Source organism: Rana temporaria, chromosome 2, assembly GCF_905171775.1.
Source record: "Rana temporaria chromosome 2, aRanTem1.1, whole genome shotgun sequence".
In the NCBI taxonomy this organism is placed as follows: Eukaryota; Metazoa; Chordata; class Amphibia; order Anura; family Ranidae; genus Rana; species Rana temporaria.
In genome coordinates, this window is record NC_053490.1 from 354,236,822 (window position 1) to 354,259,943 (window position 23,122).

At 44.9% G+C, this 23,122-nt stretch overlaps 1 protein-coding gene across 2 annotated transcripts in view; it reads right to left on the reverse strand.

Annotated features, from left to right (window-relative positions):
* STRIP1 (striatin interacting protein 1) overlaps positions 1-23,122 on the reverse strand; it is a 788,574-nt gene that overhangs the window by 67,386 nt on the left and 698,066 nt on the right. For both annotated transcript variants that reach the window (XR_005747039.1, XM_040337599.1), the window contains exons 18-19: positions 19,376-19,442; positions 18,841-18,945 (exon numbers count right to left, since the gene is read on the reverse strand). Coding sequence is in view for 1 of the 2 variants with exons in the window: in XM_040337599.1 (XP_040193533.1) it covers positions 18,841-18,945; positions 19,376-19,442 (172 nt within the window). In the remaining variant the exon portion in view is untranslated. The remainder of the gene's footprint in view (positions 1-18,840; positions 18,946-19,375; positions 19,443-23,122) is intronic.

The following is a 23,122-nucleotide window of genomic DNA, read 5'->3' on the forward strand; positions in this document are numbered from 1 at the left end:
CCCCCCCCGTTGCCCCGAATGCAGCAGCCCCCCCCCGTTGCCCCGAATGCAGCAGCACCCCCCCCCCGTTGCCCTGAATGCAGCAGCCCCCCCCCCGTTCCCCTGAATGCAGCAGCACCCCCCCCTGTTGCCCTGAATGCAGCAGCACCCCCTCCCCCCCCTGTTGCCCTGAATGCAGCAGCACCCCTGTTGGCCTGAATGCCGCACCCACATTGACACAAATGCAGACTTTGCCCACCATTGCCATAATTGCATCTTGATTCATTTTCATCTGCAGCCTTGGTGGGGTCAGGGAGGGGGTGGGACGAGCTCCAACAAACATACAGGACAAATTTCTGTTTCTTGGCGGCCTCTTTAGTAGAAAGCCCCGCCTTTTATGATGGACAGAACAGTCATCCAATGGCAGAGACGGGACTTCCTTTTGCAGAGGTCATCTTGTAAACAGAAAATACTCCTGTATGTCACCTGTCCCGCCCATTCTTTCCAGCAGCGTTATAGCTTTCTAGAGTGGCTGTTAGAGAGCTGCCTGCGGTGACTGTTTCCTAGCTGCTTGTATATCTTTTGTAGCCCCCAGCGCTCTGGGATTCGTTGGGGGCCACAAAATTTACATGTCAAAATGACTAAGCGGGCCGTTGAAAACCGGAAAGCGGGCCACAATTGGCCCGGACTTTGGACATGCCTGGTTTAGGCCAATATGTATTCTTCTACATATATTATTGTAGAGAAAAGGGAGGCTTGTGGTGGACTATAATGGCATCATATGTGTAACTGATAAACAGTCGATATTATAAGTAAAAGGTTTTCATTACAAAAATAGAAAACATTCCATAACATTTACAATAAAATATCAGTTGTGACAACCATGTATCAACTTATCGTTGGCACATATTACCAATGATATATACAAAGTACCAGTAATTGCGCAGTGTATGTAAACTCTACATGTCTCATGTTTCGCGGTTACTTGATGTCCGCTTCCTCAGGAGTCATACATAGGCGCAAAATTTGTTGAAAGGTATGTACAAGGAATATGTCCAGAAACGTGGATGCCGTGTCAGGTAAGTGGCCAAGAGCCCGGACCATGAATGGCAACCCACCCGGAGGATACAGAAAGTCACAGGATGGCCCAAAATATAGGTATAACCTTCTATAAAGAGACGTCTGTTCTATCCCAATCAATGTCACTTGGTATATTATATATAAGTAGCCCCTCTAGGTACAGGGAGGTCTGAGTTGTTCATATATATTGTGACCAGAAGTGGATCTGATATATTCCTTTGGAAAATATTAGCGAACTGTGAATTAGTGCACCTTTATACAGATTAAATTGGTGTGAAAAATGGGGTTCTATGTCATCCAGTCAGATTTTCGCTTCACATGAGGCAGCTACCTGATTGAGGTGACTGGTGTCCCTATGTACAAGGAAGACACCATAGGTCCCCTTTCCCCTGACAGTAAGTGAATCTGTGTGTTTACACACATAGATCCACGTCCCTGGCTCTGTAACCCGGCAATTGCGGGTGCCTGGCAGACATCGCGGCTGCTAGGCACGAGCACCGGCTCCCGAGTGACGCTGCGGGGTGCGCGCGCACCCCCTAGCAGCCAAGGACATCATATGACAGCCACCCAGGATGGCAGGGCCGTCATTTGACTATATGCGGGATGGGAATCGGTTAAGATATCACATTATTGGTTTGGGCATTGCAGCTCCTTAAAATAGGATTTTTATAACAGCTTACCTGTAAAATCCTTTGCTTGGAGTACATCACGGGAGTAGTTCCCTCCCTATATAACCCCTCCCCTACTGGGAGTACCTAATTTTTTGTAGCAAAGCAATAAGTGTCCCAATAACCCCAAACAAGAAGGGCGGGAGCTCTGTGTCCCGTGATGTACTCCAAGAAAAGGATTTTACAGGTAAGCGGTTATAAAAATATATACATTTTCTTTATCGTACATCACGGGACACGGAGCCACATAGCCATTAAATGTGGGATGTCCCAAAGCAATGCTTACTGAGGGGAGGGAGACACCAACAACGCAGGCCGCCATCAGACGTGAGGACCTATAATGCTGCCTGCAGCATACTGTGCCAAAAAGCTGCATCCTCTTGCCGTCTTATGTTCACCTGATAGGAATTAGTGAACGTAAGTACAGATGACCAAGTTGCGGCCTTGAAAATCTGCGTCAAAGGCTTGGAAATGCATTGCGCATAAAGCGCTTACCATCCTGGTAGGGAGCACCCCCACAAAAAAACAGGGGGAATCCTACTCTAACCACAAGCCTGAATAATAACCTGATGAATCAACCTTAAAAACAGTTGATTTTAGACTCTGCCTGCCCTTTCCTGGGGCCTCCTGGTAGCGCAACATCAGTTTTCCGTATCCGAGCAGCCGCTTCAGATAGGCCTAGACCCTTCTTACTCCAACGAGAGAGAGAGTGTAACCATTTTAATAGCTGACCTGAACACTGCCTGCCCATCTAGGGTCTTCTGGCAGCCCAATAAAAATGTCAGCTTTCTATATCTGAAACCTTCAGATAGGTATTTAACTGCTCTCATCTCAATTGAGAGAAAAGCAATAACTTTTCCTTCCGTGAAACAAGGTTTTGAAAAAAAGGGAAGGTAAGACTATCTAGATTCAAATGAATACTAGATCCTTCTAGTAAATAAGGTTGGGTGAGGATGAATATCACTCTACTTGTAAGAATAATTGAGTATGGCTCTATACCAAGAAAGTTGCCAATACTGAAACTCTCTTGGAGGCTACCACAACCAAGACCACCAATTCCCTTGTTAAAGGATGAAGGGAATATGGTGCATCGGCCCAAGGAGCTGACCCTGTAAGCCGACAAAACTAGAGCCAATCCTCCAAGCACAAGGGCGACCCAACTGGTGGACTTATGCACGTCACCCCTTGTATAACAACCCGGACCAAAGAGTGTGAAGTAAGCGACCTTTGGAAGCAAGGCTGAGATCGGATCCTTGATATAACTTACATTAACACAGAAACACATTTGCTCCCATTTCAGGTCTTTTTTTGTGGTCCCACAGAACACCCAGACTGATCAGTTATTAACCAGACCTAAGGATGGTGGAGGTATTGGCCTCTCAGATATAATAGGATTTTTATAACAGCTTACCTGTAAAATCCTTTTCTTGGAGTACACCACTGGACACAGAGCCAATAATCATTACCTAATGGGTTATATGCTCACCAGAGGTGATTGGACACTGGCACAAGCAGTCAGTTCCCCTCCATATAGCCTCTCCCATCCGGGAAGTACCTCAGTTTTGGGAGACCTCTGTGTCCTGTGGGGTACTCCAAGAAAAGGATTTTTACAGGTAAGCCGTTATAAAAATCCTATTTTCTTTACCACGGGACACAGAGCCATTAATCATTACTTAATGGGACGTCCCAAATCAAGGGGGGAGACAAAGATCAGGCAGACCGCCATGGACAAGAAGCTCTATACTGACACCTGCAGCACACTTTGCCCGAAGGTGACCTTCTCATGTCCTTTCACATCTGTCTGATAAAATTTAGAGAATGTGTGGACTGAAGACCAAGTTGCAGCCTTACAGATCTGAGTCACCGAAGCATGGTGGTGCACTGCCCATGAAGCACTTATCGCCCTGGTTGAGTGCGCCTTAACAGAAAAAAGGAGTCCTATCCTTTAAACCATAGGTTTGAAAAATTGTCTGTTGGATCCACCTGGAGATAGTGGATCTTGACGCCGCTTGTCCCTTCCTGGGATCATCCGGCAAAAATAAACAAAATGTTTGCCTTTCGTATCTGAGCGATTGCCTGCAGATACACCTTTACAGCTCTCACAGGATCTAGAGAGTGTAACAACTTTTCCTCCGCTGTCTGCAGATTCGAAAAGAAAGAAGGTAGGACAATGTCCTGATTTAAATGAAAAGCTGACACCACCTTAGGAAAAAAAAGGCAGGATGGGGTCGCAGTACAATTTTGTCTTTATGACAAACTAAATAAGGCTCCTTGCAAAAAGAGCTGCTAATTCAGATACTCTTCTAGCTGAAGAGATGGCAATCAGAAACGCCAATTTCCTGCTTACAAGTGTGGCGAATAGGTTCAAAGTGTTGCTTCTGCAACACAGATAATACTAGATTCAGATCCCATTGGCACAAGGGAAACTTGACTGGTGGATTGATCCGTAGTACCCCCTGAATGAAGGCCCTCACTAGGGAATGAGATGCCAGTGGTCTTTGAAAGAAGACTGATAGAGCAGATATTTGACCCTTAAATTGTACTTAGGGCTATTTTCATATCAACCAGAGGCGTTGCGGTCCGCACCCGGGTGACACCAGCGGCGGCTCCAGTATCCCGGCCAGCGGCGGCTCCAGTATCCCGGCCAGCGGCGGCTACAGTGTCCCGGCCAGCGGCGGCTACAGTGTCCCGGCAGCTCCTTCTACAGCCCATGTGTTCCGACTGTCACTGCACATCCTCTAAGTTGAAGCTGCTCTTTGGCAGCAGCCCATCTGTCCACTTTTCTGTCCTTTTTTTCTGTTCTGCAGTACTAACTAACTTTTCACCTTATGCATAGAGAACTTTTGACCCTTGCACCCTGTCCATAGCCACCCCTGCACCCTGTCCATAGCCACCCCTGCACCCTGTCCATAGCCACCCCTGCACCCTGTCCATAGCCACCCCTGCACCCTGTCCTAACCACCCATGCACCCTGTCCATAGCCACCCCTGCACCCTGTCCCTAACCACCCCTGCACCCTGTCCTAACCACCCCTGCACCCTGTCCTAACCACCCCTGCACCCTGTCCTAACCACCCCTGCACCCTGTCCTAACCACCCCTGCACCCTGTCCTAATCACCCCTGCACCCTGTCCTAATAACCCCTGCACCCTGTACATAGCCACCCCTGCACCCTGTCCTAACCACCCATGCACCCTGTCCATAGCCACCCCTGCACCCTGTCCATAGCCACCCCTGCACCCTGTCCATAGCCACCCCCTGCACCCTGTCCATAGCCACCCCTGCACCCTGTCCATAGCCACCCCTGCACCCTGTCCATAGCCACCCCTGCACCCTGTCCATAGCCACCCCTGCACTCTGTCCATAGCCACCCCTGCACCCTGTCCATAGCCACCCCTGCACCCTGTCCATAGCCACCCCTGCACCCTGTCCTAACCACCCCTGCACCCTGTCCTAATCACCCCTGCACCCTGTCCTAATCACCCCTGCACCCTGTACATAGCCACCCCTGCACCCTGTCCATAGCCACCCCTGCACCCTGTACATAGCCACCCCTGCACCCTGTCCTAACCACCCATGCACCCTGTCCTAACCACCCATGCACCCTGTCCTAATCACCCCTGCACCCTGTCCATAGCCACCCCTGCACCCTGTCCATAGCCACCCCTGCACCCTGTCCATAGCCACCCCTGCACCCTGTCCATAGCCACCCCTGCACCCTGTCCATAGCCACCCCTGCACCCTGTCCATAGCCACCCCTGCACCCTGTCCATAGCCACCCCTGCACCCTGTCCATAGCCACCCCTGCACCCTGTCCATAGCCACCCCTGCACCCTGTCCATAGCCACCCCTGCACCCTGTCCATAGCCACCCCTGCACCCTGTCCTAACCACCCCTGCACCCTGTCCTAACCACCCATGCACCCTGTCCTAATCACCCCTGCACCATGTACATAGCCACCCCTGCACCCTGTCCTAACCACCCCTGCACCCTGTCCTAACCACCCCTGCACCCTATACATAGCCACCCCTGCACCCTGTCCTAACCACCCCTGCACCCTGTCCCTAGCCACCCTTGCACCCTGTCCATAGCCACCCCTGCACCCTGTCCATAGCCACCCCTGCACCCTGTCCATAGCCACCCCTGCACCCTGTCCATAGCCACCCCTGCAACCTGTCCATAGCCACCCCTGCAACCTGTCCATAGCCACCCCTGCAACCTGTCCATAGCCACCCCTGCACCCTGTCCATAGCCACCCCTGCACCCTGTCCATAGCCACCCCTGCACCCTGTCCATAGCCACCCCTGCACCCTGTCCATAGCCACCCCTGCACCCTGTCCATAGCCACCCCTGCACCCTGTCCATAGCCACCCCTGCACCCTGTCCATAGCCACCCCGTGCACCCTGTCCATAGCCACCCCTGCACCCTGTCCATAGCCACCCCTGCACCCTGTCCTAACCACCCCTGCACCCTGTCCTAACCACCCATGCACCCTGTCCTAATCACCCCTGCACCATGTACATAGCCACCCCTGCACCCTGTCCTAACCACCCCTGCACCCTGTCCTAACCACCCATGCACCCAGTCCTAATCACCCCTGCACCATGTACATAGCCACCCCTGCACCCTGTCCTAACCACCCCTGCACCCTGTCCTAACCACCCCTGCACCCTGTACATAGCCACCCCTGCAACCTGTACATAGCCACCCCTGCACCCTGTACATAGCCACCCCTGCACCCTGTACATAGCCACCCCTGCACCCTGTACATAGCCACCCCTGCATCCTGTCCATAGCCACCCCTGCACCCTGTCCATAGCCACCCCTGCACCCTATCCATAGCCACCCCTGCACCCTATCCATAGCCACCCCCGCACCCTGTCCATAGCCACCCCTGCACCCTGTCCATAGCCACCCCTGCACCCTGTACATAGCCACCCCTGGACCCTGTCCTAACCACCCCTGCACCCTGTACATAGCCACCCCTGCACCCTGTACATAGCCACCCCTGCACCCTGTACATAGAAAACGTATGCACCCTGTTTGTATCACATTCCTGAATGCTGCACTCTGTATGTAGTGTACTTCTGAACCCTGTGCATATTGCACTCATGGTATTTAACAATGACTTTGTATGGTCCTTTGGCCACATCTACCCTTTAATGTGGTGTGCTCTCCCCCTGTGGGGGGGGGGCGCCGTGGTTGAGCCTTGGGTGACACCATTAAGTGCATTGTGGCAGGCTAGACTTCTGCTTCTGTTGTCACTCCACAGCGACAGGACAGGGCCCTATGGCAGGCTAGGAAGTGAGAGCCGCAGTGTTGAGGTAAAACATTTAAACCCCCCCCCCCCGACGGGGGGGGGGGGGTGACACCATGTTTTACCGCACCAGGTGACACCAAACCTAGTGACGCCACTGATATCAACTCCTAGCTGGCAAAAGGCAAGAATCCTGCTTATGTCATATCTTTGAGTATTCCATTTGTTGGTTTCACACCATGCAACATATGCTTCCCAGACTGTATAGTAAATCAGTCTGGAGGCTGGCTTTCTGGCATAAATAAGTGTAAAAAGCACTGGGCCTGCTATCCCTTTCTTCTTCAGAAGCACTTGCACTTTAAATCACTATTATATTGTTGACCTTATAGTTAATATATTGTTTCGAGCTAGAATTTGGAATTTATTTATCACCTACTATTAGCGCCCCCTTATTATTATACACCCCCCACATTGCTAAAGTTTTTTCACACCACTTTAGGGGAACAGGTTTTTTTTTTTTTTACTGTTTTCTTTTTTTTCTCTTAATTTCTCTTTATTATTTTCCAATTTTTGGCAACACATGTTTACTTACAAATTATATAAAATATATAGTGCAAATATATAAACACAACCATTGAATTGTGTGCGTACAGGGCATTTACATACCCCAATCCTCCTTCCCCTCCACCCCCCCCCCCCCCACCCTACCACCCCCTTGTAAATATGAAGCCTTGTTTTATATTGCCCCACATAGGAGCTATCCTTGGTGTGTTAGATATTAAGAGAGAAGACCAAGAAAAAGAAAAAGGAAAGAGAGGGAAACAAAAGAGAAAAAATAAAACAAAGCCAAGCCTTGAAAAAAACAAAAACGGTCCTCCTTGTTATGGATTACTAATTACCGTATTTATCGGGGTATTGCACGCTCCGGCGTATAGCGCGCACCCCTGATTTTGACCCTAAAATTGTGTAAAAAACATTTTATTACATTTTACTACTTACAGTTTTGGTGTCTTGCCCGGCGTCCATGTCCGGCGTCCATCTGCGGCCTCGGTGGTGTCCTCCCGGCTTCTCCCGCGCTGTCTTCATGTCGAATCCCCGCTTCTCGCGCTCAGTTTGAAGCCTCCGCCGACGTATACCGAGCGCAGTACACTCGGGTATTTTCGGCCAGGCTCGGCTTCTCACGCATAAACGTCACAGAGCGTGACTACGAGCGAAGCCGAGCCTGGCCGAATGTACCCGAGTGTACTGCGCTCGGTATATGTACTGCGCAGGCTATCAGTGTATATCGCGCACCCACGATTTTTCCCTGATTTTCAGGGCAAAAAAGTGCGCGGTATACGCCGATAAATACGGTATACAAAGAGTTTCCGACTTCTAGGGTGAGGGGGATTCCAGGCCGCGTATAGAGGCGGCCTCTACAAAGGGAATCCCATTTCCCTCAACCAGGGCCCCCACACTCTTACGAATCTTTTATAATTCCCTTGCTTAATAAAAGCCACTCTCTCACTACAGATCAAAGCGTTGATAGTTTCAGCCCAGTTCTCCACAGATGGAGGAGCATGCGCTTGCCATCTCTGTGCTATTAGCTTACGTGTCTGGAATAGGCACCTCAACACGCCTTCTAGGGCTCCTGGTGGAACTCTTTGGTCCTCCATACACCCTAAAAAGGCAGGTTCTAGCCTCTGGCTCTAAACAGGTCTTAAAAAATTTTTTGAGCCTATTTATAACTTCTATCCAATACCTAAAGAGCTTAGGGCACCTCCAGAACATGTGAATAAGGTCCCCTGATGCCTTGCATCTAGGGCATTCGTCACTCTGGTTCCAGCCTAAGTCAAACATTTTTTTAGGAGTATAATAGACCCGGTGCAATAGAAATAAGTGGGACAGTCTCTGTGCAGGGGCAATTGACACCAGAGCCCCTCTATGTAGGATCTTGCTCCACTGCTCCGAGGTTACTAACCCAAGATCTTTCCCACCTTTCTCAGCTCTTGGACATACCAGTTTGATTCATAGCTCTAACCCCCAGTTTGTCATATACCTCTGAGATGAGACCTTTTGCGGTATTGGTTTGGATTATTCTGAGAAGAACGAGAATCTGAGTCCTAACTATCGGTTAAGTCTTAAACTGGATCTGGGTGGCATGCCTAATCTGTAAATATTTATAAAATGCTTTATTTGGTATATTGAATTCGTGTCTCAAATCTGAAAACGTTTTCATGAGGTTGCCCTCATATAAATGGAGTAGCCGTGTAATTCCCGGTCTCTCCCAAATTTTGGATTTTTCTATATCCTTAACTTCTGTTAAGTTCTTATTGTTCCAGAGGGGGGCAAACTCAGTTACCCCGGTGTATCCCAGAAGGGCCTTTGTTGTCTGCCACACTTTGCTTATTAGCTTTATAGTCAGGCATGTGTGAGTAAATGAGTTTGCCTCCAGGGCTTCTACTAATATTTTATGTGGGGCCCCTGCTAGCATTAATGCGAAACTATCATTACCCAGGTTTTGAGTGCCACAGCCCACTATATGTTGTAGCTGGGACGCCAACAAATATATTCTCGGGTGTGGGACCGCCATCCCCCCTCCTTTACCGAGAGTTGCATAGTCTGCAAACTGATTCTGGCCTGGCCTCCTTTCCACATTAACTCCCTGAATAATGTTTACATTCTTTTGAACCATATTTGGTTTACCCAAATCGGGGAGTTGTGGAGAGCATATAATATCTGGGGAAGCCAGATAATTTTTATTAGGTTACATCTCCCAGCTACAGAGAGAGGCAGTTCCAGATATCTTTTTTTTTGTTGCAGTTTTAATAGTAGTGGAACTATATTTTTACTAGTATACTCCTTAACATCGCAAGTAATCCATACCCCCAAGTATTTTAATTTTGTGGGACATTTCAGCTATCGACTGGTCGCGTAATGGGTCTATTGGAAGCAGGGCCGACTTATCCCAGTTGATGGTTAATCCCGAAAAAACCTACCAAACTCCCTGACCATTTGGACCACTGGAGCCAACGAGCTATCCACATCTCCTATAAAGAACAGGACATTGTCCGCAAATAGCGATATCCTGTCTTCCTCCGGACCCCTTCTGAATGTATGTCTTCCTTAAGCCTGGTTTTAATAGCTAGAGGTTCCATGGCTAGTGCAAACATGAGTGGGGAGAGAGGGCAACCCTGTCTCGATCCCCTTTTCAGCTTGAATAGATCTGAAACTTCACCATTTATTTTGATTTTTGCTCGTGGCTTGCTATAGAGAAGTTTGACCCACCTAATAAAGAATGGGCCAAATCCAAAGCTCTCTAATACCTTCCATAGGTATGGCCACTCAAGGCTGTCAAATGCCTTAGCGGCATCCAGGGCCAACAGTGCTCTAGAGCAGTGTTTCTCAACTCCAGTCCTCGGGGCGCACCAACAGGTCATGTTTTCAGGATTTCCCTCAGATCAAACTGCTGTGGTAATTACTAAGGCAGTGAAACTGATCAAATCACCTGTGCACAATAATGGAAAGCCTGAAAACAAGACCTGTTGGTGCGCCCCGAGGACTGGAGTTGAGAAACACTGCTCTAGAGCTCTCATCGTCAGTGGGAATCTGTATATTTAAAAAGACCCTTCTGATGTTAATGCTTGATGACCTGTTTGGAATGAACCCTGACTGATCAGGGTGGATAAGGCTCTAAATACATCCCTTTAAGCGAGTTGCCAGGACTTTAGCGAGAATTTTTACGTCCGTACAGAGCAATGAGATTGGGCGATAGGAAGAGGGATCTAGTTGATCCTTTCCCTCTTTATAAATTACAATAACCGTTGCCTCCATCATAGAGGTAGGGAGATGCCCGTCAGAAAAAGCGCATTTCAATGTCTGCAGCAGTTCTGGAAGCAATATTTCGCTGTATCGCTTGTAGATCTCTATTGGGAGCCCGTCAGGACCAGGTGACTTATGGCTAGACATCCCAGCCACTGCGAGCTGAATTTCTTCCAGTGTAACAGGGGATTCCAAGTTTTTTTTGTCGTTTTCTGACAAAGTTGGAATTGGAATTCCCTGGAAAAATGCTTTCATGCCTTCATTTCCTCCCCTAGATTTATACAGGGATTTATAGAATCCCCGTCCTGTCAGGGAGAAAGGAGACCGATCTGTGTCCCTTGTACATAGGGACACAGCATCGGTCACCTCCCCCAGTCAGTCCCCTACCCCCACACAGTTAGAACACACCCAGGATACACATTTAACCCCTTCCTCACCCCCTAGTGTTAACCCCTTCACTGCCAGTCACATTTATACAGTAATTAGTGCACTTTTATAGCACTGATCGCTGTATAAAAATGAATGGTCCCAAAATTGTGTCAAAAGTGTCCGATACGTCCGCCGCAATATCACAGGTCTGACAAAAAAAATTGCAGATCGCCGACATTACTAGTAAAAAAAAGATTTATGATATATATATATTTATCCCCTATTTTGTAGGCACTATTACTTTTGCGCAAACCAATCAATATACGCTTATTGTGATTTTTTTTAACAAAAATATGTAGAAGAATATGTATCGGCCTAAACCAAGGGAAATTTTTATTTTTTAAAAAAAAAATTGAGATATTATAACAAAAAGTAAAAAATCTTGTTTTTTTTTTTCAAAATGTTCTGTCTTTTTATGTTTATAGCACAAAAAATAAAAAATCGCAGAGATGATCAAATACCACCAAAAGAAAGCTCTTTGTGGGAAAAAAATTATAAAAATATAATTTGGGTACAGTGTTGTATGACCGCGCAATTGTCATTCAAAATGCGTCAGCGCTGAAAGCTGAAAATTGGTCTGGGCACAAAGGGGGTTTAAGTGCCCAGTAATGAAGTGGTTAATTGGCGTAAATTCGGCTCTGCGTTTTTGTAGATCTGAAGAAAAGGTCAGGGTAGAATGATAGTGAAAAAGTGAAAATTCAGCGCCAAAAATATATTAAAAAAATATAAATATAAAATAAGCTGCTCCTCTTAAACAATGCTGATTGTAATGTATGAAGAGATATATAGAGGGCGCTATAACACTCAGTGATAGATAAATATAATTACAATAGTCCTGTAAAAAGAAAATACTGGTATTACATACAAAAAACTATATTAAAATATATAATTTCAAAACAATGTCTCTTTGCCATGAACACATGACATTGTAGTCCCAAATCTTGTGAAAAATGTGTCATACACGAAGTACACACAACGTGAAAGAAAATCTTCTTAGTTGATATAATCTTGCTTTTTAGTGAAAAAAAGGAAAATGCCACCACCACATTCCAGTCTTCTTAACCACCAAAATAACTGTGCTGATGAGAAGAGGATGCGCTTACCAGAGAAGGTAGACTACTTTAGTTAAAAAGTTAGTCAATTAAGCCTATGCAGGATTGTGCCTGCATACACATCGGACAGAAAGCAGATAATATCCTCATCCCAGGACGTCCCAATTAGGATATGCAAAAAAACAATGGAGGTACCAATAGTGTAATTCCGATAAAAAAATTATTAAAAATACAAAGTAGAAAAAATCATAAAACAAACAGCCGAAATGGCCTCTTACTGTAGGGGTGCCTACCCGGCACTGGGGCTGCGAGCCTGTCACTGCTACCTTGCGGTACAATAGGTGCGTGGGTCACTTCAGTAGAGACGCTAACTTCGTAGCGTCGCTTGGCGTCCCAGCTGACAGCTACACGAGCTCCACGAGCAGGTGAAAGGCACGTCACGTGATCGGGTCCGCCTCCGACGTACGTTTCGTGGATAGAACGTCTTCAGGGGGCGTGCCCGATCACTGGTGCATGATGGAATATGTAGTCCTGGAAAGACTACTCATTGGTCCAAATCAAAAAAATATCAGCAGCAGCCGCAGTGCCGTTTAGGCTAAAAGTTACATCACAATTCCTAATGCATATCTAACATCCAGTAGTCAATAAGAGTGCAAATGTCACAGTATAGACGCCTAAACCGCCAGCAAGTAACATTTACACTAAAAAAAGGAATAAAAGCGGCACACCGCCCTCGCATCCCTCCGGATGTGCAAGGCACTAGAATCCTAACTTTAGGAAATAGGGAGACTAGTGGTTTTATAAAGTTAAAATTAGTTAATGGCAATAACATAGGCCTAATCAACTTAAAAAGTACTATGGTTACGCCATATAAATTAAATTAATAAATCGGCATTAAGGTTTATTACCTCCAAAGGGAGGGAGGGGAAGCTCCTCTCGCTTCCCTCTGGACGTGCAGAATGCTCTTTCCACATAGGGCATAATACACAACCCATACCATCGGAAAAGATACCTTAACCACTTCGTATCTACATATATGTGGGTGCCTTTTTAAAACTACCCGCATATTTAAGTAACCAGTCGCATTTTATCCAAAATATACTTCCCTCATTGTGAAACACCATGGTAGTGGTCAGAGAGAAAAAAAGGGTTTATAATACATCCACAAAATTAGGCACAAAGAATCTAATCCTGTAAGGGGGTGACATTGATAACACTCCCACCTAGCCCGGAGGAACTTAGTCTCTGGAAAATTAGATAACTTAAATTTGTATTTATAACAAAGAACGATGGATTTACAGTATATTCAGCTTCAACCCCTTAGATGACTATATTGCCAAATTAATCATTTGCCAAGAAACAATTGAGGTCTAGCTCAATATTGAGACCAGTGGGCTGCATAGTTTGTAACCTATGCACCCATTTCATCTCATTTTGTGAGACGCTGCGGGTCATGTGCGTCCCTCTCCAGTGTCTGCTGATTTTGTCTATGCCAAAAAATGTACACAAACTAGGATCACTTTGATGATGACTAGCAAAGTGCCTAGACACGCTGTGATTTGGAAAACTTTTAGCAATATTTGCAAGATGCTCATTTATCCTTACTTTAAGTTGTCGGGTGGTCCTGCCCACATATTGAAGTGAGCAAGGGCACACCAGTACATATGTGACATGGTCAGACCCACACGTGATCAGGGTAGAATGATACTCGAGCGCCACTATACATAATATCCCCCATCTCCCTGGCTTTTTGAAACAAAGTGACTGTCACCATAATTAAGGAGTTTCAGGATTAGTGATCTAGGACGTCCACCTGCCGGCGGGGGTTTAGAAGGGACCCTATGAGCTCTCTCAATTGAAAAGGGTGAAAAAGTATCAGGGCCAAAAATGTATCTGAGCCATCCCTCTATGAATGTTATAGTGTTAGGGCCCTCACTCCGCTCCGGGAGACCGATCACTCGAACATTGTTCCTACGGAGTCTATTTTCAATTACATCTAATTTAGCTGCTTGGAGGCTTGTTTTCTCCTGTAGCCCCCTGAGTTCATCCTCAAACGTATACAATGTATCCTCGGCAGTGCTTATTCGCTCTTCCAGAGTGTTAACCCTTTCAGCAGTTTTACGCATAGCCTGATGCATTGAAACTAGTTCATCCTTCAGGCTCTTTAATTGATTTTCAAAGCCCACAATAAATTCTTTGCAGGCATTGACAGCACACAGAACATCTTTCAATGTAGGTTCCTCTACCGATTCAGAACCGGGTGCAGTAAGCAAGTTCAGGTGGCGCAAGTGTAACCGATACAGGTACAGTTCTCCCCCCAAGTTCTTTAGTAGTCAAGGCTTTGGTCCCGGTTGGGTTGGCAGGATTGGTTGGTTTAGAAGCTACCGACCCTTGGCTCTTCCTGGTGGCCAATTACACTGCTGACTGTGACAGACCCCCCTTAATGGGTGAATAAGGAGTAGTCTGGGAGGGATGGGCAAAACGCTACAACTTGGCTGCTGCAGCCTGGTTTCCTCTCTCTTTATCCTTGGCTGACCGTGTTGTAGGGGCTCCCTCTGAGTGTGGCAGATCCTCCATCCCACGTTTTTTAGTCAGAGAACATAATAGTAAAGAAAAAAAAAAGGGTTTGTGGTTTCCCCTTACTCCCCTAAGGACAAGGGGGGCATGGGTCTCCTGGGGACACCCACCTCACAGCAACTCTACACAGTCAACCTCAGAGGGCACGGATAATTTTACTGCCGTTTAGATTGTCCCACAAACCACCTCCCTGTCAGTCTCTCACACTGAAGTTTTGGGGCTGGTTCTGTGTTTTTGTAATTATAGAGTCTGTTCAAACTTGCAGTAAATACCCCTTGTCTTCCACCAGGACTCAGCCTGGGTATATTTCTAGCAAGCAAGAGAGATCAAAAAGGTGAAAGAAAAGTAAAGCATAAACCCAAGGTTACAGAGATAAGCTCTTCTGAGCTCAGTTGACTTCAATTATTTATACAGCAATTAGCAATATTTCCTCCTCCAACTCCGTCAGCTTTTCTGTTTCCTGGGGCTGTTCCTATACTTGGAGCCGATACAGGTACAATACTGTTCTGTTGGTATTCATATAGGGATGAAAAAAGAGTAAGTATTACCTTCTTGCGTGGTCCCTGTAGATTCCAACAGTCCCTTTTCCTCCTTCCTCGGCATCTGTTTTGTGTGCCGTGCAACTCACCGTCCCAGCTCACCAGCTCACAACTCCTGACCATTGCTGTATGGTGGAGAAGAGAGTAGGACCTCGTGATCCCGCGAGATCTCGGATGAGATATTGGGCAGCTCCGTAGTGTTCAGGCAGCTCCGCGCTCTATGCAGCCCCTGGTCTCTTGCCCGACAGACCCGGATCCCTCCACATGGCCAACCAATCGGGAAGGCGCCAGTCACCAGGCAGGAGGGCACAACAGTTTCGCCCAGCCGCACCCGCAGATGCAGCACACACGGAAGCCTCCAAACAGCAGGGACCCGATGCGGCTCTGTCCGCTCAACTCAGATCGCCCGCGAAGGTAGGGGCCAGGAGAAGTGTTCAAACAACCCAAGCTACCATATTATGACATTGCACTATGATAGCTTCTCATGCGGGGTAATGCAGGTCGGTTTCCCGATCAGGTGGACTAAGTTCAGCATGGTTCTCAGCCAAGCGGGGGGGTGGAGTGGAGGCACTCACGCTAACACTCTCACTCCCTCCTGCATCCGGCCACACCCCGCATATCCAAATCTAACGGGGAGAAGCTTCTTTAATATATTTTTATTACCATTTTTTTTTATAATTTCTGACCAGCCTTGAAGAACCATTTAATCCCATTTCAAATTTGATCAGAATTTGGGTAAGTCCTCTAGAAATCTGAGAGTTGGTAGCAGTTATAGCTGTTAAGCAGGAAGGAAACCCCCATCGATGTGTCACCCCTGCAGTATTTAATTTATCTAAAAGAGGGCGTAAGATTTTCCTGCGATCCAGGGTTTCCTTTGAGATCTCTGGAAAAATCTTAATTCTTAATCTTAATTCAATTTCAACTGTTGATAATCCTTGACATTTCTGTAAAATTATATATTTTTTCATTAAAATAATGTTATCTGCAAATGACGTCACAAGGCTGGTCTATTGGAAAATTTGGAGGTCTCCGTATTCTATGTAGCCGATCAAAACAAATTTGGTTAGTATCCTTTTGCTTCAAAGCAGTATTAAAGATTTCCTTTATCTTAATAGGCAGGTCTTCATTACTGATGGCCTCAGGAACACCTTGCATGTGTAAATTATTCCTTCTATTCCTATTTTCTAGGTCTTCAATTTTGTATGTCAATGTTCTTTTAACTACTGCCATTTGTGTCACCCGCTCCTGTTTCCTCTACTTGGCTAAGGAGAGAGATCTGTTATGACAATGTTTAAATCCTTTTTAATGGACTTCTCTAAGCTTTGAAACATACCTGCCAGCTCTCGTTTAAACTCCAGTATTAATGACATACCCTCTAAGCTTTGAAACATACCTGCCAGCTCTCGTTTAAACTCCAGTATTAATGACATACCTGGGCTCTGTGCAGCAGGACCATCTGGACAATCAGATCCAGAAAGCGAGTCCCATAACTCCCGATGGGTAGAGGCAGCTGGCGGGAAGGTAGAGTGGTTTGAATGATTGGCGTGGGGTATATGCAACCGTTTGTAATGATTGTGTCCTTCACGAGAACTGGCTCCTTCCTCAGCCAGGTACCTCACAATTGGCCCAGAGATTGTGTACTTTCCAGCCGCACCTCTCCCTGTATTTCCCCCTGCATGTTTGTTCTCCTTGGAATGGGAGGTTGATGAGCGGGTCGACATTACTGCTCAAATCGTGACCATTTATGGCAAAGCTTCGGCACTCAGATCTCAGGGAGAGCTCTCATCCTGATTGCTGATTGCTCTGTTTAGGACCATCTGTAACGGAACCTCAGCAGGAGCTCTGAGAGAGCTTAGATACTTCCTCTCACCATCCTCCCTGCTGCCCTCACCCATTGCCTCGTTCCCTGCTCTCTTTTGTTAGCATTACATAATGGTCGTGCACTCCTCATAAGGTTCGCGATGGCCCTTGCAATAGCAGAGTCACCAACAGCGGTGATATTCTGAGCTATGTTCGTTTGAATTGTAGTGGAACAGTTTTGATTCAATGAAGGTACGCTTTACTTTTCTTTTTCTATGTATAGTTTCATTCTCATATTAAAGGACCCCCACGGGTCCATGGAAGTGACCTACAGCCTGTTCATCTCTGTATCTTGGTTTAAATGCTGTGTGTAAGACGTAAATTTGTAATGTTCAGAACATTTCTTGTCCCCTGCCTTTTATTGTTCTGTTATAAAGAATTACAAAAAAATGGATGATCGAAAATACCTATATCTCTGGGAAACTGATAGATGAATTTCAGAAATGAGAAAGTAATGAATAATTGTAGCAATATTGTACCCAATATTGAAGGGGTGATTTTGTTTGCTGTCCATGTCTAGGCTGTAGATACTTAAAATAAAATAAAACATTCTTCTAGTAGCATTTATGAATATTGTCTAAAAAGACAAAAAAATACATTCAACCCTTTTTTTGCACCTATATTAGCTTGTAGTTATTCCACAGGGGACTATATTCCATGTATGGTAGTCTTTTTAATTAAGGAGGTACTTTAGTGTTCCACACCTTTCGTTACAATGATATAGTAGAGTGTCTGACACTATCACCAAGTTTCTTTCTGAAGGACAACAGTTTCACTCACAGTGCAGCCTGAACAATCAGCATTCGGATTGATTTTCAGAGGGCATTTGGCAGGCAGTGAGGAAGCATTATATTGCCTCCTCGCTGCCTATATATAACCCTCTAATGCCACACTATTGTGCCGCAATCATGTGCACTGCGCACGGTTGTGAAGTGGTCTTAATGAACTTAGTAGGATAGTGATGGCGCGTCTCCAACTCTACACCCAGAGTTTAAAATGCTGCAGCTCCAAAGCATCGTGACATGTGAACATGCCAGTTCAACTGTTATTTCATAGGTGGGCAGACAGGGGGTGGTAAAACTATGGCTCAGCCACTTGTTTGTAAGGCGGTCAAAAAGAGACCCAACAATCAAATAATAGTGTGAGTTGAGTCTACCACCATCCTGGTTTCAATCCATCCTGTAAATGTTGCAGTAGGACCACAAAGAATTATATCCATTTGGCACTGCTAAACGATCTTCTTCTTCAAAAAACATAATATTTTTTGTTTGATTATGGTTTGACATTTTTTCCCAGAGGAGTCCAGTATTTTAAACCATAATTTTGAGAACACAGGGCAATGCAAAATGTATAAAATTTGAAACCTCTAAATAATGTTTATGCGGTTCAATCATCCTACCACAGACAAGACCAGGCGGCAGACTGAAACGTGTTGAAGTCAAATCACTACCATGATGGCCAGGCAGATAGTGTTGGCAGGAAATATTAGCCTACATGATTCACTTAAGACAATTTTAAATACAAAAGTAGACAGGAAACGATTTTGATTATATATATATATAAAAAAAATAAGAAATTTAAATCTACTATGTACTAACCATGGTCCTGGAGTGTTTCCACTTGGTCAGTTTGTTTAAGATACGGAGAAGATTTATGCATGAAAACAAATTTCGCCAGCAGAATCGATTATTATCTCCAGCTTCCTGTATAGATATTGTAATTGCAAAATATAAGTTACAGTAAGTATAAACAAGGATTTCAATCACTTTTGGCCCGTTCACACTATATGCAGTTACCTGCATCTTGCCTTATGAAAAAAAAAGCAGGTACATAGTTTTCGGTGTGTCATGTGCAGAACAGAATGCTGAGTTTCTCTGCGTCCCAAAGCTGTGCAATATTATGAAACACATTTCCATTATCGCACCTCTCCGTATGGCCCAGTATGTGACCGCACAGCAAGTGCAGTACTCAACTAGTTAAATCAGGTGCTACATTGTGCCCTTCACATAACGCAATCAAAAATAAGGGAATTGTGTAATGCCATAATACCATACCACCCCCTGCTGCACCAAAACTGAAGCTCAAGATCGGAATAGTGTGAACAGGTCCTTAGTATTAAGTATAAAGATTTACCAGGCTCTCTGCTGTCAACTCAGGAAGTTCATGGACCACACAGTATGGGTAATCTAGGACTGAAATACTACAAAAAAACAGAATTATAGAAAGAATTGAATATATATCATACAAGTCTTTTTCTTTTTATATTGTTTAAAATAAAGCTTGCATTTATATTATAAATGTTGTAAAAAAAAATATTTACAGATTTGCATCCATCCATCTGAAGCCTTCCCCCAGGGTGGGATGACAGCTAGCACAGTGGTAGTGCAGTTTGCATGTCTCAACTGCGAGACCTAGTACCACCTCTCTTGAGATCCTGCATTGGGAAAAGGCTTTGCCCTCTTCCACTATGGTGCCCACAGCATAGGCGCGGGACCACGGGCGGTTATTTGAGTAATTTGTGACCCGCCCGGTGGACACATTGCTCCGGTGGGGGGAACCCTAGTAGTGATTGTCACACTGGGGTGCCCACGGTCTTTCCGTTGGAGCACCTTTGTGTACATCCGCCAATTCGGGACCATTGCGCCGTTTGACGCATGCGCACTACAGGAGCAGATCCTGTGACGCCAGACGTTCAGCGTCATGGACGTTGCTGGGTGGGAATATAAGCAGACACAGTGGCTGACATATCAGCTGTGTGCTGCTGGTGGGAGCTGTGTGCCGCCATAGGAGATATCCATACATCCCGTTTTGGCTTCAAAAGAGTAATTTCTGACCTTTTCACTAATGGAGGCTTTAATTCATGAATCCTTCCATGCATAACTAAAATACATGCTAGTATCATATAAAAAAAACTTTAATCCCAAGTGGGAAGTCTGCCAGAGTTAATGAATTGGAAGCGATTGTGAGTCTGCATGGTGATCAACTACACCAATTACAAATCACCTAATAATATTTAAGGTAATAATGGTTTATTCACATACACTCAGTATATAATAGTATATACAGTCCTGATCAAAAGTTTAAGACCACTTGATAAATTGCAAAAAAATCATATTTTACATTGTTGGATCTTAACAAGGTTCCAAGTAGAGCTTCAACATGCAACAAGAAGAAATGAGTGAGACAAAACATTTTTTGAGCATTCAATTTAATGAAAACAATGAATAAACTGAATCAGGCTGTTTTTCAGCTGATCAAAAGTTTAGGACCACACCTCCAAAAAAAAACTAAACCCCCCCAAAACAGAAATCCAACTTCCAAACATGAACTCAGTAATGAGTAGCTCCGCCGTTTTTGTTGATCATTTCATTCGTTTCGGCATGCTTGATGCAAGCGTTTCCATGAGGTGAGTGGGAACATTTCTCCAAGTGGTAAAGACAGCCGCACGAAGGCCATCTACTGTCTGGAACTGTTGTCCATTTTTGTAAACTTCCCTTGCTATCCATCCCCAAAGGTTCTCAATTAAATTTAGATCAGGGGAACACACAGGATGGGCCAAAAGAGTGATGTTATTCTCCTGCGGGCATTGTGTACTGTAGCGTTGTCCCGTTGAAAAACCCAATCGTTACCACACAGACGAGGGCCCTCAGTCATGAGGAATGCTCTCTGCAACATCTGAACATAGCCAGCGGCCGTTTGATGCCCCTGCACTTCCTGAAGCTCCATTGTTCCACTGAAGGAAAAAGCACCCCAGACCATTATGGCGCCCCCTCCACTGTGGCGCGTAGAAAACATCTCAGGTGGGATCTGCTTGTCATGCCAGTAACGTTGGAAACCATCAGGACCATCAAGGTTACATTTTTCCTCTTCAGAGAATAAAACTTTCTTCCACCTTTGAATGTCCCATGTTTGGTGCTCTCTTGCAAAGTCCAAACGAGCAGTTCTGTGGCGTTCAAGGAGACAAGGTTTTTGAAGAAGTTTTTTATTTTTGAAGCCCTTTAGTCTCAGATGGCGTCTGATGGTTATAGGGCTGCAGTCAGCACCAGTAAGGGCCTTAATTTGGGTCAAGGATCGTCCAGTGTCTTGATGAGAGACCCTGCTTATGCAGTTCAGCAACCCGACCACATTTAAAAAGGGAGAGTTTTTTTGCCTTTGCCATCACAACGTGTGACTACCTGACAGAGAATGACAATTAATCCACATCTTTGGACAGATTTGGCCCTTTAAAGACATGTGGTCCTAAACTTTTGATCAGCTGAAAAACAGCCTGTTTCAGTTTAATCGTTATTTTCAATTAATTGAATGCTCAAATTTTTTTTTGTCTCCCTCTCATTTCTTCTTGTTGCATGTTAAAGCTCTACTTGGAACCTTGTTAACCGCTTAACCACTTGACAACTGGGCACTTAAACACCCTTAATAACCAGACCAATTTTCAGCTTTTGGTGCTCTCACATTTTGAATGACAATAACTCAGTCATACAACACTGTAACCAAATGAAATTTTTGTCCTTTTTTTCCCACAAATAGAGCTTTCTTTTGGTGGTATTTGATCACCTCTGCGGTTTTTATTTTTTTCGCTATAAATGAAAAAAGAACGAAAATTTTGTAAAAAAATGAATTTTTCTTCATTTCTATTATAAGATTTTGCAAAAAATGAATTTTTCTTCATAAATTTGGCCTAAAATGTATACTGCTACATATCTTTGGTAAAAAAAAAAAAAAAATTTGGATATTATTTAGTCTGGGTGAAAGTTATAGGGTCTACAAGCTATGGTACCAATTACTGAAAATTGATCAATTTGATCACATCTGAAGTACTGACGGCCTCTCTCATTTCTTGAGACCCTAACATGCCAGAAAAGTACAAATACCCCCTAAATGACCCCTTTTTGGAAAGAAGACATTCCAAGGTATTTAGAAAGAGGCATGGTGAGTTTTTTGAAGTTGTCATTTTTTCCCACAATTCTTTGCAAAATCAAGGTTTTTTTTTTTTTGTTTTTTTTTCCACAAAAGTTTCATATTAGCAGGTTATTTCTCACACACAGCATATGCATACCACAAATTACACCCCAAAACACATTCTGCTATTCCTCCCGAGTATGGCGATACCACATGTGTGAGACTTTTACACAGCGTGGCCACATACAGAGGCCCAACATGCAGGGAGCACCATCAGGCGTTCTGGAACACCCAGACCAATTCTGACATTCCTCTCCTACATGTAAAAATCATCATTTATTTGCTAGAAAATTACATAGAACCCCAAAACATTATATATGCTTTTTTAGCAAAGACCCTAGAGAATACAATGGCGGTCGTTGCAACTTTTTATCGCGCATGGTATTTGCACAGCAATTTTTCGAACGCATTTTTTTGGGAAATAAAACAGTTTTGTGCTTTTTAAAAAAAAAAAACAGTAAAGTTAGCCCAATGTTTTTGCATAATATGAAAGACGAAGTTACGCCGAGTAAATAGATACCCAACATGTCACCCTTCAATATTGCACACGCTTGTGGAATGGCGCCAAACTTCGCTACTTAAAAATCCCCATAGGTGACGTTTTAAATGTTTTTACTGGTTACATGTTTTTAGTTACAGAGGAGGTCTGGGGCCAAAATGATTGCTCTCGCTCTAACGTTCGCAGCGATACCTCACATGTGTGGTTTGAACTCAGTTTTCATATGTGGGCGGGACTTACGTACACATTCGCTTCTGTATACGAGCACGCGGGAACAGGGGCGCTTTAAATATTTATTTTTTATTTTTATTGTTCATTTTACTTAATTTATTTTAGTTTGACACGTTTTTCCCCAAAAATAAATGTTTTGATCACTTTTATTCCAATTACAAGGAATGTAAACATCCCTTGTAATAGGAATA